The sequence below is a fragment of the Cervus elaphus genome, chromosome 33 (genome assembly GCF_910594005.1).
Source record: "Cervus elaphus chromosome 33, mCerEla1.1, whole genome shotgun sequence".
NCBI lineage: Eukaryota > Metazoa > Chordata > Mammalia > Artiodactyla > Cervidae > Cervus > Cervus elaphus.
Genome location: NC_057847.1, coordinates 48,712,775 through 48,726,000, shown reverse-complemented (window position 1 = coordinate 48,726,000; position 13,226 = coordinate 48,712,775). Strand labels below are relative to the sequence as shown.

The following is a 13,226-nucleotide window of genomic DNA, read 5'->3' as shown; positions in this document are numbered from 1 at the left end:
GTACAAGTCTTTCTCCAAACCCAGAACTAGCTAACTCAAAATGTCAGAAATGCTGAGGGTTTTTGGAAAGACAGAGCAGATGTACTTTTCTATTTCTCCTGCTAAGTACAACTAAATTCTTGAACATTATATATATTGGTGAAAAGAAAGACTCTGAAAGAGAGAAAAGGTCAGACTAGCTAAGGTCCTCATGACCCAAGGAGGTGAGTTCTCTGGGTTTTGTTTTTGTCCTATACATTCCAGACTTGGAGATGACAAAGCTGGAAACCTGGAAATACCACAGGCACCAAAATAATAAACTCCAACACAAGTTATCTCTCTGTAGCCAAAGGACCAAGAAGGAGGCAGCCTAGAAAGACAGAAATCTAGACAATAACCACTCCAGCCAAATACCACAGAAAACAATTGTAGGTTACCACCACCCCCATGCTAACAAAGGCTTAGACTTCCACCCTGAACAAGCTGTAATGAGACATACTAACCTCTCCTGAGATGCTGAGATTCCCCCTGGGTGGTAATGAGGCCGTCCCCATGGTGTCAGTACAGACCATGTCTGGGACCTGAACTTCTACCTTTATCCAACAGTAATGACGTTGTTCTTTCCCCCAGTTCCTGTTGGGACTGTGTCAGAGGAGGCCAAGTGGAGAGTCAGGACTCCACTAGGGAGTGTGTGGTAATAAGGCCACAGACTCCCATTAGTAGAGTGGCGTCAGTTGAGGCCATGTGGGACTCATTAACAAGGCACTCCTACCACTCTTAGCCAAGAAGGTATCATAGGAGACCTAGTGGGGAGCTGGAAATCCCACCCAGAAGTAATGAGGAGAGCACTCTCAGTTGTGAAAGGAGACAGTAGGAACCTGGACTTGACTGCTACCCAGCAGTAATGAGGCTGCAGACCCCATCCCCCTGCTGGAACTGAGTCAGAGGAAGTTAGCTAAAACAGAAGGTTTAAATAAGATCTGAAATGTTATAACATAATACCAAAATGTCCAGGTTTCAATAAAAAATCACTTGTCATACCAGGAATATCTCAGACAGAATGAAAAATGACAATTAATAGATACTAACACCAAGTCCCATCACTTCATGGCAAATAGATGGGGAAACAATCAAAACAGTGAGAGACTTTTTTTTTTGTGCTCCAAAATCTCTGCAGATGGCAACTGCATCCATGAAATTAAAAGATGCTTGCTCCTTGGAAGAAAAGCTATGACCAACTCAGACAGCATATTAAAAAGCAGAGACGTTACTTTACCAACAAAGGTCTGTCTAGTCAAAGCTATGGTTTTTCCAGTAGTCATGTATGGATGTGAGAGGTGGACTATAAAGAAAGCTGAGTGCTGAAGAATTGATGCTTTTGAATTGTGGTGTTGGAGAAAACTCTTGAGAGTCCCTTGGACTGCAAGGAGATCCAACCAGTTCATCCTAAAAGAAATCAGTCCTGAATATTCATTGGAAGGACTGATGCTGAAGCTGAAACTCCAACACTTTGGCCACCTGATATGAAAAACTGACTCATTGGAAAAGACCCTGATGCTGGGAAAGATTGAAGGCTGGAGGAAAAGGGGACAACAGAGGATGAGATGGTTGGATGGCATCACCAACGTGATGGACATGAATTTGAGTAGGCTCCCGGAATTGGTGATGGACAAGGAAGTCTGGTGTGCTGCAGTCCATGGGGTCACAAAGAGTCAGACACGACTGAGCGACTGAACTGAACTAAGCAATGAGATAGCTACAAAGATGTTTGAATTAGCTAATAAAGATTTAAAGTAACCATAGCAAAAATGTTTCAGTGAACAAATACAAACACACTTGAAACAAATGAGAAATAAAATATCAGCCAAAAAAAAAAAAATAGAAAACATAAAGAAGAACCAAATGGAAATTTCAAAACTGTTAATACTGTAGCTGAAATTAAAACACAGTGGATGAGCTCATCAGTAGAATGGAAGAGATAGAGGAAAGAATCAGTGAACTGGAAGGTAGAAGAATAGAGATTACCAAATTCTGAACAACAAAGAGAAAAAAAAAAAAAATTCCTCCCAAAACAGAGCCTCAGGGATCTGCAAGAGTATAACAAAAGATTTAACACTGTGTCATTGGAGTCTCAGAAAGGTAGGAAAAGGGCAGAGCTGAAAAAAGTACTCAAAGAAATTATGGATGAAACTTTCCAAATTTGGCTAAAGATGAAATCCTGCAGATTTGAGAAGTTGAGTGAATCCCGAAGAGGATAAAACTAAAGAAATCTACACAAAGACAAAACAGTCAAACTTCTGGAACTAAAAACAAAGAAAACTACTGAAAGATGAAGAGAAAAAAAAACACTGTGTAGGAGAAAAATTATTTGACAGAAGTTCTCATCAGAAACCATTGAGGATGGAAGGAAATGGGACAACATTTTTCAGGCATTAGGAAAAAAATATTGCAAGATCCCATATCCAGAGAAAATTTTATTTGGGAAAAGAAAGGGGAAATAAGACATTCTCAGATAAAAGAAAACAAAGAGACTTTTTCACCAGCAGACCTACTCTAAAGAAATGGCCGAAGTAAGTTCTCTATACAGAAAGAAATGATGAAAGAAGGAAGGTTGGAACATCAGAAAGGAAGAAAAAACATGGTAAGCGAAAATATGTCTTTGATAGTATGATATGACCATACTTCTACTCTTGAGTTTTCTAAATTATGTTTGATGGTTGAAGCAAAATTTGTAGTGCTGTCTAATGTGGTTCTAAATGTATGTAAGGAATTATTGAAGACAATTATATTACAAACAAGAGAGGGTAGTAAGACATGAACAGAGGGAAGATTGCTATGCTTCACTTGAACTGATAAAATGATGCCAGCAGACTGTGATAAGTTATGCATGTAACAATACCTGAGCAACCACTTAAAAAAAGAAAAAAACTATAAAAAGAGATACATCCAAAAACACTGTAGAAAAATTAAAATGGAATTCTAGAAAATGTTCACAGGAATGAAGGAAAAAGAAAATAGACAAAACAAACAAGCAAACACAAAGCAGAACAAAGAGAAAATAAAAATTTAAATGGCAGAATTAAGTGCCACCATATAAATAATTACATTAAGTGTAAAATTAAAGAAATGGGTTGGCAGAGTGTACTAAAATACATAACCCAACTTTATGCTACTGTAAGAAACTGTGTGTGTGTGAATTTCATAAAAATTATATTTTCTTTTTCAATAGTTGATCAAGCTCTCTTACCCAGTTCTGATTTTATGTGAGTATCATAGTAAAAGACTTTTGTTTCACCACCTCTGGGAATTCCATGCAGTTGTGGAATATGAGATTTTAGAGGCTGAAACTAACCTGGTAGAAATTCAAATCCATCTTTTATCTTTTAGATAAAAGTCTTTGAAATCCTTTTAGAAGAAGTTATCAGCAGGCTTGATTCTCATATAACCTTATTACTAACCCAAGGATTATTCAAAATGCATAGAGAGCAGGGCTCCGGGGCTGAATTTTTATCAATCTTACCGTCTAGTGATAAGTCACACGTGGTCCACCTAGTTCTGCTTGGGAAATTCTGCCTGCTTGCCCAGCCCGCCCTCCTTGGAGACCGCAGTATAAATTCAAGGCTTTCATAAGTTATCTACTAAAGAAAGCTGTTCAGCTTTGAACATTTCCAATACTTATTTAACTCCCGAATCCTTTTCCACATTAACATTTCACAGTTCACCTTGGATTTTGTGTTTTAAGAATGGATATTTCCAAGGGATTCACACTTCAGATCTGAGGTCTCTATGGCTGCAAGTAATGGGGTGTTCTCAATGTATGTTTGTTTTATAGATTGGACTTGGTGACATGTAAGGAAAAAATTTAACCAGTATCATCACTGATCACCATTTTCCCCACAGAATGGCAAGAATTGGCTTATTACATATTGGGCTTTTGCATATTGTCCTGAAAAAACAAACAAACAGGTTCATCAATTGTCTCTACTTTCATTTAATTATTCAAGTTAATAAATTAAAAGAGAGTTTGTTATAGATATAAAAATATGAACAAAAAGTAGTCACATGACGTTTACCCATTGTTATTTTAAGGCTTCTTTAAAGCAAGGTAATTCGATACTTGAGGGATGAAACCTAAGTTCCCAAACTGAAACCATGTAATGATTTACTTATTCCATAAATGTATGATCTTATCTGCTCAGATTTACATTTGGAGCAATAAAACCTCTGGCATCTGCTCCTGGTTGTCTGCGGGAAGAAGAGACAGACGATAAGAGCATTCCTGTTTTTATTGCTTTCTTGAATGTCTAAAAGTTGGGGTTGGGGCTAAGAAAGGCATCTATTAACATGGCCATAAACATCCAAGTCTGGTACTAAAGTAAGCCAGTCCTCTTTGGAAGATGCAGTAAACCTCTCAGGGCACCGGCTTCCATTTGTTAAACACTGCTAAAGGCTTAAAAAATAAGTAAAACATCATGCCACCTCCTCTTCATCAGAAAAGCAACCATTCCAATTTTAAAATATTTTAGAACTTTGGGAGAACCATTGCCAGGTGCAAAACTTGCAGGTTTTCTTGTGAGCTCATAGGGTGACCTTACTTTTACCTACTCCAAAGAGCCCCCAGATCCTGAGCTTCCCTGACCTTGGACTAGGAACTTCCCTGACCTGGTCCCAAATGATGAAATCCTGGTTGGGTGCAATGTGAGAACAGCCCTTGGGGGAGGGCATTGACACAGACAATACAGGTACCCACACCGACGTTGGACACGTTTTTACCCTTAGCAAGACTCAATCAGGCCACTCAGATTCTGTTGGGTGAGGGTGTATGGGAAGAATATTAAACCCCTGATTTTCATGACCCCCAGAATATGTCAGTGTGGTATTAGCTCATTCTCTGGACCTAAAATTCCTGAGCTTTCTTCTCTTGACTTTAGTACTTTGGTGAGGGGAATTTTTATTGCCTAATAAATAATATCAAAGAAGGTCATAATTCTAGTTTAGCCACTAAATATCCAAAATGTATAAAGCATGCAAAGCTGGATCCAAGATGTGGATGAAAAACAGCTCGGTGGCATTTCTTAAGAGTTATTATTATTTTTTTTCAATCTGACAGTGAAGCAGGAACATTCTCCTAAATCCCAGGCTTAGAAAGCTGAACACCGCCTAGAGGCCTTAAAGAATTACATGACAAAGTCATTTTTCTTTATTCTTTAAATTGCAAGTTAAAAAATTCTCCATGGAATTTTAGAGGAAATCTCATGTTTTCAGACTCCTAAGCTCTTGCCTGGAAAATCTCATGGATGGAGGAGCCTGGTAGGCTGCAGTCCATGGGGTCGCGAAGAGTCAGACACAACTGAGCGACTTCACTTTCACTTTTCACTTTCATACATTGGAGAAGGAAATGGCAACCACTCCAGTGTTCTTGTCTGGAGAACCCCAGGGACGGGGGAGCCTGGTGGGCTGCCATCTGTGGGGTCGTACAGAGTCGGACACGACTGAAGCGACTTAGCAGCAGCAAGCTTAGAGGGACTCTGGAAACTCACTTCATGGTGTCCATTTGCCTTTTTGGAAAGAAACTGAAGTCACCCTGGGGAGAGATGACTGTTATTGCTGGATTAGTTTTCTCCTGTCATGAATTGTTGGATTCAACTATGCTCATAGGCTAGAAGTTCTTTCTTTTGGATGAAGTCATTTTCTCCAGATACAATGAATCTGTTTTTAATCATTCTGTCTTACTTGGGAATAGCTGTTTCCCAATCTTATACACACGCTTGGATGCACACACACACACCAGTCTCTGCTATAGTCTTTTCTTGAAGATCTTCATTACCTGTCTCACTTTTTTTCTTTTAACCTCGTGTTCTTTGGACTTTTCACCCCTTCATCTTCCTGAAAATTGTATGATTTCCACATCCCAAATCATTCCTCCAAGCCTCTCATGCCCTAAAAATAAAAATCAGTACTGTGGCAAAATTTGTCAGTGGCAAAATTTGTTGGAAGACAAAGAGTGATACCGCTAGGTCTTAGTTTATGGGGATTTTTTGGGCAGAGAGCAGTGTTATTCAGGTCTCCTTCTATCACAGCGAAGTGGATCTCTCCAAGGAGAGCTTGGGATTGGATATCAACTTAACACAGTGTATGTTCAGGGTGCCATTAGATCTTAGTGTCAACACTCCTGTTGTTTCGTTTTCATCCAGGTTGGGCTGTTTCCCATCTCAATTAAACCATGTTTTCCTATTGACAGAGACTAGATACTGCTACACTCAGCACACCATGGAAGTCACAGGAAACAGCATCTCTGTCACCAAGCGCTGTGTTCCACTGGAAGACTGCTTGTCCACTGGCTGCAGAGACTCCGAGCATGAAGGCCACAAGGTCTGGCAACAAAGCAAATGATGGGACACCATAGGTTTCCTCCTCTCCAGATGCCCACTAGGGCTCATGAGCTCCATGAGCCTACTCCCCCATGTAGGCTGACTTTTGACTGTCTTCATACCATTATGAAAAGATGCCTCCTTTCATGTTGGTGCTAAAAGAATAAAAAATTAGATCAGGGTGTAGGATAACCAGTATAAATTTTGTAAACCAATATAAATTAGGTAAACACAACGCCAGGAAAGTATTGAAAATTTTTGTTAAGTTCATTCAACTGAGGATGGACAAGGCAATTTAGCTTTGATAACTTTCTGTAAAGTGGAGCTCATATCTTTATCGGGACGCTGATTTGGAAGTTATCTGCTGGCTCCTGGGGTCACACAGTGTCGGACATGACTGAGTGACTAACACTAACACGTTGGCTTCTGAGTCATTTGAGCAGGTGATAGGAGATCCTGCTGTTTCCTGTGGGTTTACTTTCCTTAAACTCCATCTGGTCCCCGGACAGAAGCATGCAGTGTAGAACAGACTTCAAAGGCAGCCTTGAAGGAAAATGTCAAGACTCAGAGAAGGGCAGTCAGACTCATGATTGGAGTGAGGAACACCCCTGACTCTCCCGCCGTTCATTCCAAGCTGGCTGTACACGTCTTGTAGGTCAGTCCTTGACCTTGGAGGCTGCCCTCTTCTCCTCATTGGGCTACCTTCCTGGTGGCTGGAGGCAGCGCCCACCCTCACTGTTAGCGGGGGCTTCTTTCTCCTAAGACAACACTCAGTTTTCAAGTGACTTGTGAAATACACTAGGAATTCATATTTTTGTTGTTTATTGAGAAATTATGGTCATAAATAATAATTGAAATATGAAACATAAACCCAAGAGTTTTACTTGACCAGACCCCCCCTACCCCACTCCAAACTAAGCTTGGCTTTCAGACATTATAGTGAAACTTTACCAAGAAGGAAGCTGTAGGTCAGAGAAGTGATTCATGTGCTCAGATGAACTAGTGACAGACAGAATCCAAACTCACTTCTGACCTTTGGTTTCTCTCTTCAACATCATGTCTTCCTAGTCCATGTCACCTGTGACCAAACTCAGATCTCTGCAAGATAACAACTGTGTAAGATATTAAGCATCAAAGAGTTTTTCAAACATTATTGTGCATATGAATCACTCGGGGATCTTGTTCAAATGTAGATTCTAAATTGCTCAATTTGGGGTGAAGTTTGAGATTTTGCATTTCTAGTAACTTCCCAGTTGAAGCTGAGGCTACTGTACTTTGGGAGCCATGGCCTAAAATAATTTCTGCCAGTAATCTTTTTTTTTTCTTATGCTGCATGAGGAAAGCTGTATAAAGCAGGAGTAACTACATAAATGAAAGCCCTTCAAATTTTAACTCACCCATGGGAATGGAGATAATTATGCAGACAGTTCTAATGAAAGTACTAAATAAGTTTAAATCAACTAGGTTGTAGGCATTTCACTTTCACTGTGAAAACGTGGCAAATTAATTACTGTCTTAACAGCTTCCTCAAGTAGTCATAGAGCCTCTCTGACAAAGGTTAAGTTTTATAATTCCCATTTCACAGATGGAATAACCAAGACCTTGGAAGGCTGTAAAATGGTATAATAGCCACATGTTGTTGTGCTCAGTTGTGTCCAACTCTTTGCGATCCCGTGGATTCCAGGCTTCTCAGTCCATGGAATTCTCCAGGCTAGAATACTGGAGTGGGTTGCCATTCCCTTCTCCAGGGGATATTCCCCACCAGGATTGAACCTGGGTTTCCTGCATTGCACACAGATTCTTTTACCATCTGAGCCACCAGGGAAACCCATAAGCACTGTGTGGTAGGATGTGAAAAACAGAACGAATACCCCTAGAAGTTTAGTCTGGGCAGGAGGTTTTATTTTGATCACAATGCTTCCAGGTGAAATTTCATCCCACCCACTTAAATGCAGAGTCGGTGTTTCCTTTGCAGAACAGGTAATTTTCATTTGAGTCTTGCTGTGAGGGAACCAGTTCCTTCAGAACCCTCTGCCCCCTTCATCTGCCAGCTCCTCATCACCCTTCTTTTTCTCTTCCTTTCTTTCAGGTCTGCACTTCCTGTTGTGAAGGAAATATCTGTAACTTGCCGCTCCCCCGCAATGAAACTGATGCCACATTTGCCACAACATCACCCATAAATCAGACGAATGGGCACCCACACTGCATGTCCGTGATAGTGTCCTGCTTGTGGGTGTGGTTGGGACTCACATTATAGCAGCTCAAAGGCACCCTGTAGTAGCAATCCCTGGGGGCCTTGAGGGTCCATAGTCATGCATGAGGCATTGGCCTGACAATAGTCACATATGTGAAAACACAGCACTCCGGATGTCTTCACAACCAAGCACTTCTACTTACCACGAGGAACAAGCGTTGCTTCAATGTAGTCATTTCAGGACCTCATCAAAGCAGCCTGCCCCCAAACAACCCCTGAATTCTACGCCACAAGCATTTGTTTTCCCTCTAAAAAATAGTTTTCATTTACTGAGATCTGGGGCTCTTAATTTGGAATCCATGCACGAACCACAGAAGTCCTGGGACCCTCTGAGATGTGTGTGCTCAGTCGCTCCATCGTGTCTGACTCTTTGTGACTCCATGGACTGTATCCCACCAGGCTCTTCTGTCCTTGGAATTTCCTAGGCAAGAATACTGGAGTGGGGTGCCATTTCCTACTCCAGGGGATCTTTGCAACCCAGGGATTGAACCTGAGTCTCTGTCTCCTTCATTGGCAGGTGGATTGTTTACCACTAGCACCACCTGGGAAGCTCCAATATGTTATATGGACACATGTAGATCTGTGTTCTTCAGGAGAAAGGTCAATGACCACTGATTTAGGTGGTCCAACCATGAATTCACTTATAGCTTTAGAGTTTTAAAACTTTGATTCCCAAATGAATGGTCAATTTCCTTGGCAATTCTGATCTAAGTCCCTAGAAAAATAGTAAGCAGTTTGTCCAGTTGTCCCAATATTCTTCTCCCAGTGATAGGAATCATACTCCCTTTTTCCTGCATGGGATAAGAAAAGGCGATCATAAGGTTTTTTGTATGGGAGGAGAGGTAGCTGGAAAAGGATTTTTCCCGACTTAATTAGTGTTCATAAGGTGACTGTTTATCTCTTCATATAATTGGTGAGATTAGCCTTGACTGGCACCTAATTTTGCTCCATGAAATTCTGGATTCTACTTGGACTTATAGGTATCCAAAGTGGCTGACAGCAAGATGGGCTTATTTCCTCCAAGCATGAGGTTCTACTCAGGCATGGCTAATCAAGACAGAGAAAGGATTTCAGAATGAAAGGAAGATGTGTGGAACTGATTCATTTGTGAGTGCCCAGTCATTGTCTCTGCCAAACCTTTCATCTGCAATTTACACTGCCCAAGAGCCTCCTTTGTTCTTTCTCTTCCAAATCCCCTATGACTTCAGGGAGAAGGTTCTGCATTATGTTGTCTCCAGATTGATAGGGAAAGAAGTCATATTATCCCAGGATGAGAAGCAGATGGGCCAGTAGGGTCATGATGAAAATAGTACAAAAACCCAGAGAAAAGTTTTTCTTTCTTTGAGATGATTGCTTTTGAAGCAAATGGTAAAACTTTCACCATCCTTCCTATATTTTTGGCACCTCAAGTTACATTTTTTTCTTCTTCCTTATAAATCACTTATATAATATTTATTTTTGTATGGCATAACTAGAAACTAAGATATATCATAAAAGATTCTTTATTCTGAACAAAATGATCAAATCAGAATGCCTATTTTTCAATGGTGGTAGAGCTTGTAATATATGTTTGTTGAAAGTTATCTATAATACTTGCACCAGTGTTGAAAAAACTTATGAAAAAGAATAATGTGTTGGCCTCAAGGCTTTTGCTCATGGTTTCCTCAGTGGTGCTGTCCGAAAAGTATTCAGGTGGTGACCATCACTGGTACGAGTTTTTCAGCAGGGTTAGGGCATATCTTTGCATGGACTTCAGTGGAGTCATTACTGATTAGGAGGACAGTTGTTGGGGGCCATCTGCCCTGCACAGGAAGAGATCTTGGACTCATGAAATGAGACCCCCCCAAAGGGACCAAATGGGAACTGACATCAGATACTCCGATACAAAATCATTTTAATTGCATCAAATGGCCTTAATTCCGAGTTTGGTAGGCTTATCAATATGTTGCTTACAGTCGGGGTAGGGGAAGTAGAGGGAGAGAAGGCAAGACATTTACTAAGCACCTCTTAGGTGCCAGACGCTAGGCTAAGCACTTTACGTGAGTTGGGTCATATAAGCCCTGTGAGAACCCGGTAAGGAATGTTACTAGTATTTACACTTGACAGATGAAGGTACTGAAGCTCTAAGAAGCTTTTCCTTCTGGTTTAGGTTATGTGGGATGAGGCAGGATGGAAGAGAAAGGGAAGGTGGAAGAGAAAGGAAAGGTAGAATTGCCATTCCTAGGAAAACTTCCAGGCCTAACATGGGTATTCTTTCATTTTATGTGTGGAATTTGTTTAGTCCGGCTTCTATAGGATGTCATTTGTGTGTGACCCCAGACAGTGTTTCTTCTTTGGGGGGTGAGGTATGGCTTCTTCATTCATTCCTTTTGCTATCAAAGAGGAGGCAGGTTGATCCTACATCTGAAGATGCCATAAGACAATGACAATTTGATGTTGTATATACCTACAAATACATTTTCATGCATGGGTCACTCTCCACTGACACCTTCCATGTACTGCATGTGTTTAGAATAAGAGATAAAGTCCAAATCTCGGTTCTTCGTAAGAAGGCTCCTCTCCGAAGCCTTCCTGACTGGTGTGGAGGGACTGGGTCCACAATGGTGCAAACTTATCTGCTACCCAGGGGACCACTGCAAACTCCACCTGGGTGTGGCTTTGTGCACCCATGTGTCTATAGAATGGCTGGTATTTCACTCTCTTCAAAGAAAGTAGTTTGCTCATCAACCCCAGCCTCGAGGAGCCAAGGAAGGGCTATTCATGTGGAAGGTCCAGGACCAGTCATCCATCTGAATTTTCTACCACCTTAAACCTTCCATTAAATCCTACAGCTGGTGATGAAGTGCAAAGATGTGAATATGAACCTACGTGCCATTTATTTATTTTTAGATTTCCCACAGCATTCATGTCAATATGGGATTTAATGCCTAAATTTTGTAAATATTGTACATATTGTAAATCAATGAATAAAGATTTTAAGTGTATCTCACCAGGCTCCTCCCTGCAATGCACATGCCAATCAATGACTAAGGCACCCGGGTTACGTACAAGGCTTTGACAGCTCAGTGTTGAAGGGAACTTCCTTCCAGGAGCTCACTTAGTTGTATAGACAAGAACTAAATGCATGAAAAGACATAAGACAATTCACCCATGCCAAATGTTTCATACAGACAGTATGTGCTGCAGGAGATCAAAGAAGGAAAGATTACCAGACCCTTCAATCAGATCTGCAGTTTCCCTAGACCATTTTCTTTGTTAAATTAGGAAACAGAAAAAGGTGTGTGTGTGTATCTATGTATTTAAGTACTACCCCATTAACTCTTTATTTTCAAATTTTATTTTATTCTTGGGGTCGATTATATTAGTGATGATGCAATAGAAAACAGTTTCCCTTGACAGTATCTTCTGCAACAGGAAACAAATATTTAAATAGTAAAAATGTCATTTTTAGCTATGCAGCACTTTTATTGCCTTTTTCTTAGTAAAATGATAGACATTGAAAATGACCTTGAAAAACTCCAGCTCATTTATGATTCCTGGTTATTCTTTGGCACCCTTTATTTTGAAATTTCCAGGAAAATACATGTTTTCCCCAAAGTTAGAGATTTTCTATTAGGCTCTGGATTGGTGATGTGGTTGGTGCTTATTAAGGTGTCACATGACGATAGTTCTTATTACTAACCTCTGTGAATAGCTCTGTGTGTTTAAGGTTAACAATGCTGTAGGTAGACTGCTTTTATTGAAAATTTGGTTTTGAAAACATAGATTTATGTCGTAACCCAATTTGGAGTTTCAAAAAGGATCCTTTGCTTTATAAAGGCCTTTTATATCCCCTTCCTAACACATTTATAAGATTTTATTTATAAATAATGTTCAGGGCATATCAGGTATATAAAGTTAGATGTGGTACCTTAGCTGCATTATGGTAACTTTCATCTGAAATACCAAAAGGGCTTTCACAAATATTTTAAAATAAATTACCTTTAACTTTCATACTAGAGTGAAGTATGTGAAAACTCTGAGCATCTGCTATCAATCCACACTGTAACTGGGAGATCTTGATCTTAAGAGATTCAGCCAGTTTTCTAAGCTTGCATAGCAACTCGGGAACAGGACTAAAACATGAACATGAGGCAGTGTGACTTTAGCCTGGTGTGTTCTCCACTGGAATCTGCTGAAAAAAAGGTCTCTGAATTTTTTGAACATAAAAATTTCTAACTTACAACTTGACATTACAAAACCAAGGCAGGTTTCCAAAGTGACTTTCCAATCAAGTCTTCATTTTCAGGGGTTACTCTCCATAGCTCATTTTAGAATCGTGGCTTTTCCCATTAGCAAATTACTATTGTTTTGTTATTTCCTTTGGCAAATTTTAATCCATTGCATTTGTTGAAATTGGATGGGGGCGGGCAGTGGGTAGGAGGAGGAATCTCTATATAGTTATGTTTTAAGCTGCCTAAAGACCTAAAATTCAGAAGCTGAGAAATGGTTTCTGAAAGAGCCTTTTTGCTATTCTCTTAATAGCAACTCCTAATTCTTTATATTTTAGTTTATCGTCAAAGCACTTCCAACAAATCATTGCTTCAGTTAGTCAACATGACCTCACTTACAGCTTTTACAGG

The 13,226-nt window shown here is 40.1% G+C and overlaps 1 protein-coding gene across 1 annotated transcript in view; it reads left to right on the top strand.

Moving 5' to 3' along the window:
* LYPD6 (LY6/PLAUR domain containing 6) overlaps nt 1–11,593 on the top strand; it is a 127,003-nt gene extending 115,410 nt beyond the window's left edge. The window contains exons 4-5 of the mRNA XM_043894838.1: nt 6,221–6,351; nt 8,440–11,593. Of these exons, the coding sequence (XP_043750773.1) occupies nt 6,221–6,351; nt 8,440–8,607 (299 nt within the window). The 3' untranslated portion in view covers nt 8,608–11,593. The remainder of the gene's footprint in view (nt 1–6,220; nt 6,352–8,439) is intronic.
* The last annotated feature ends 1,633 nt before the right edge of the window (nt 11,594–13,226 follow it).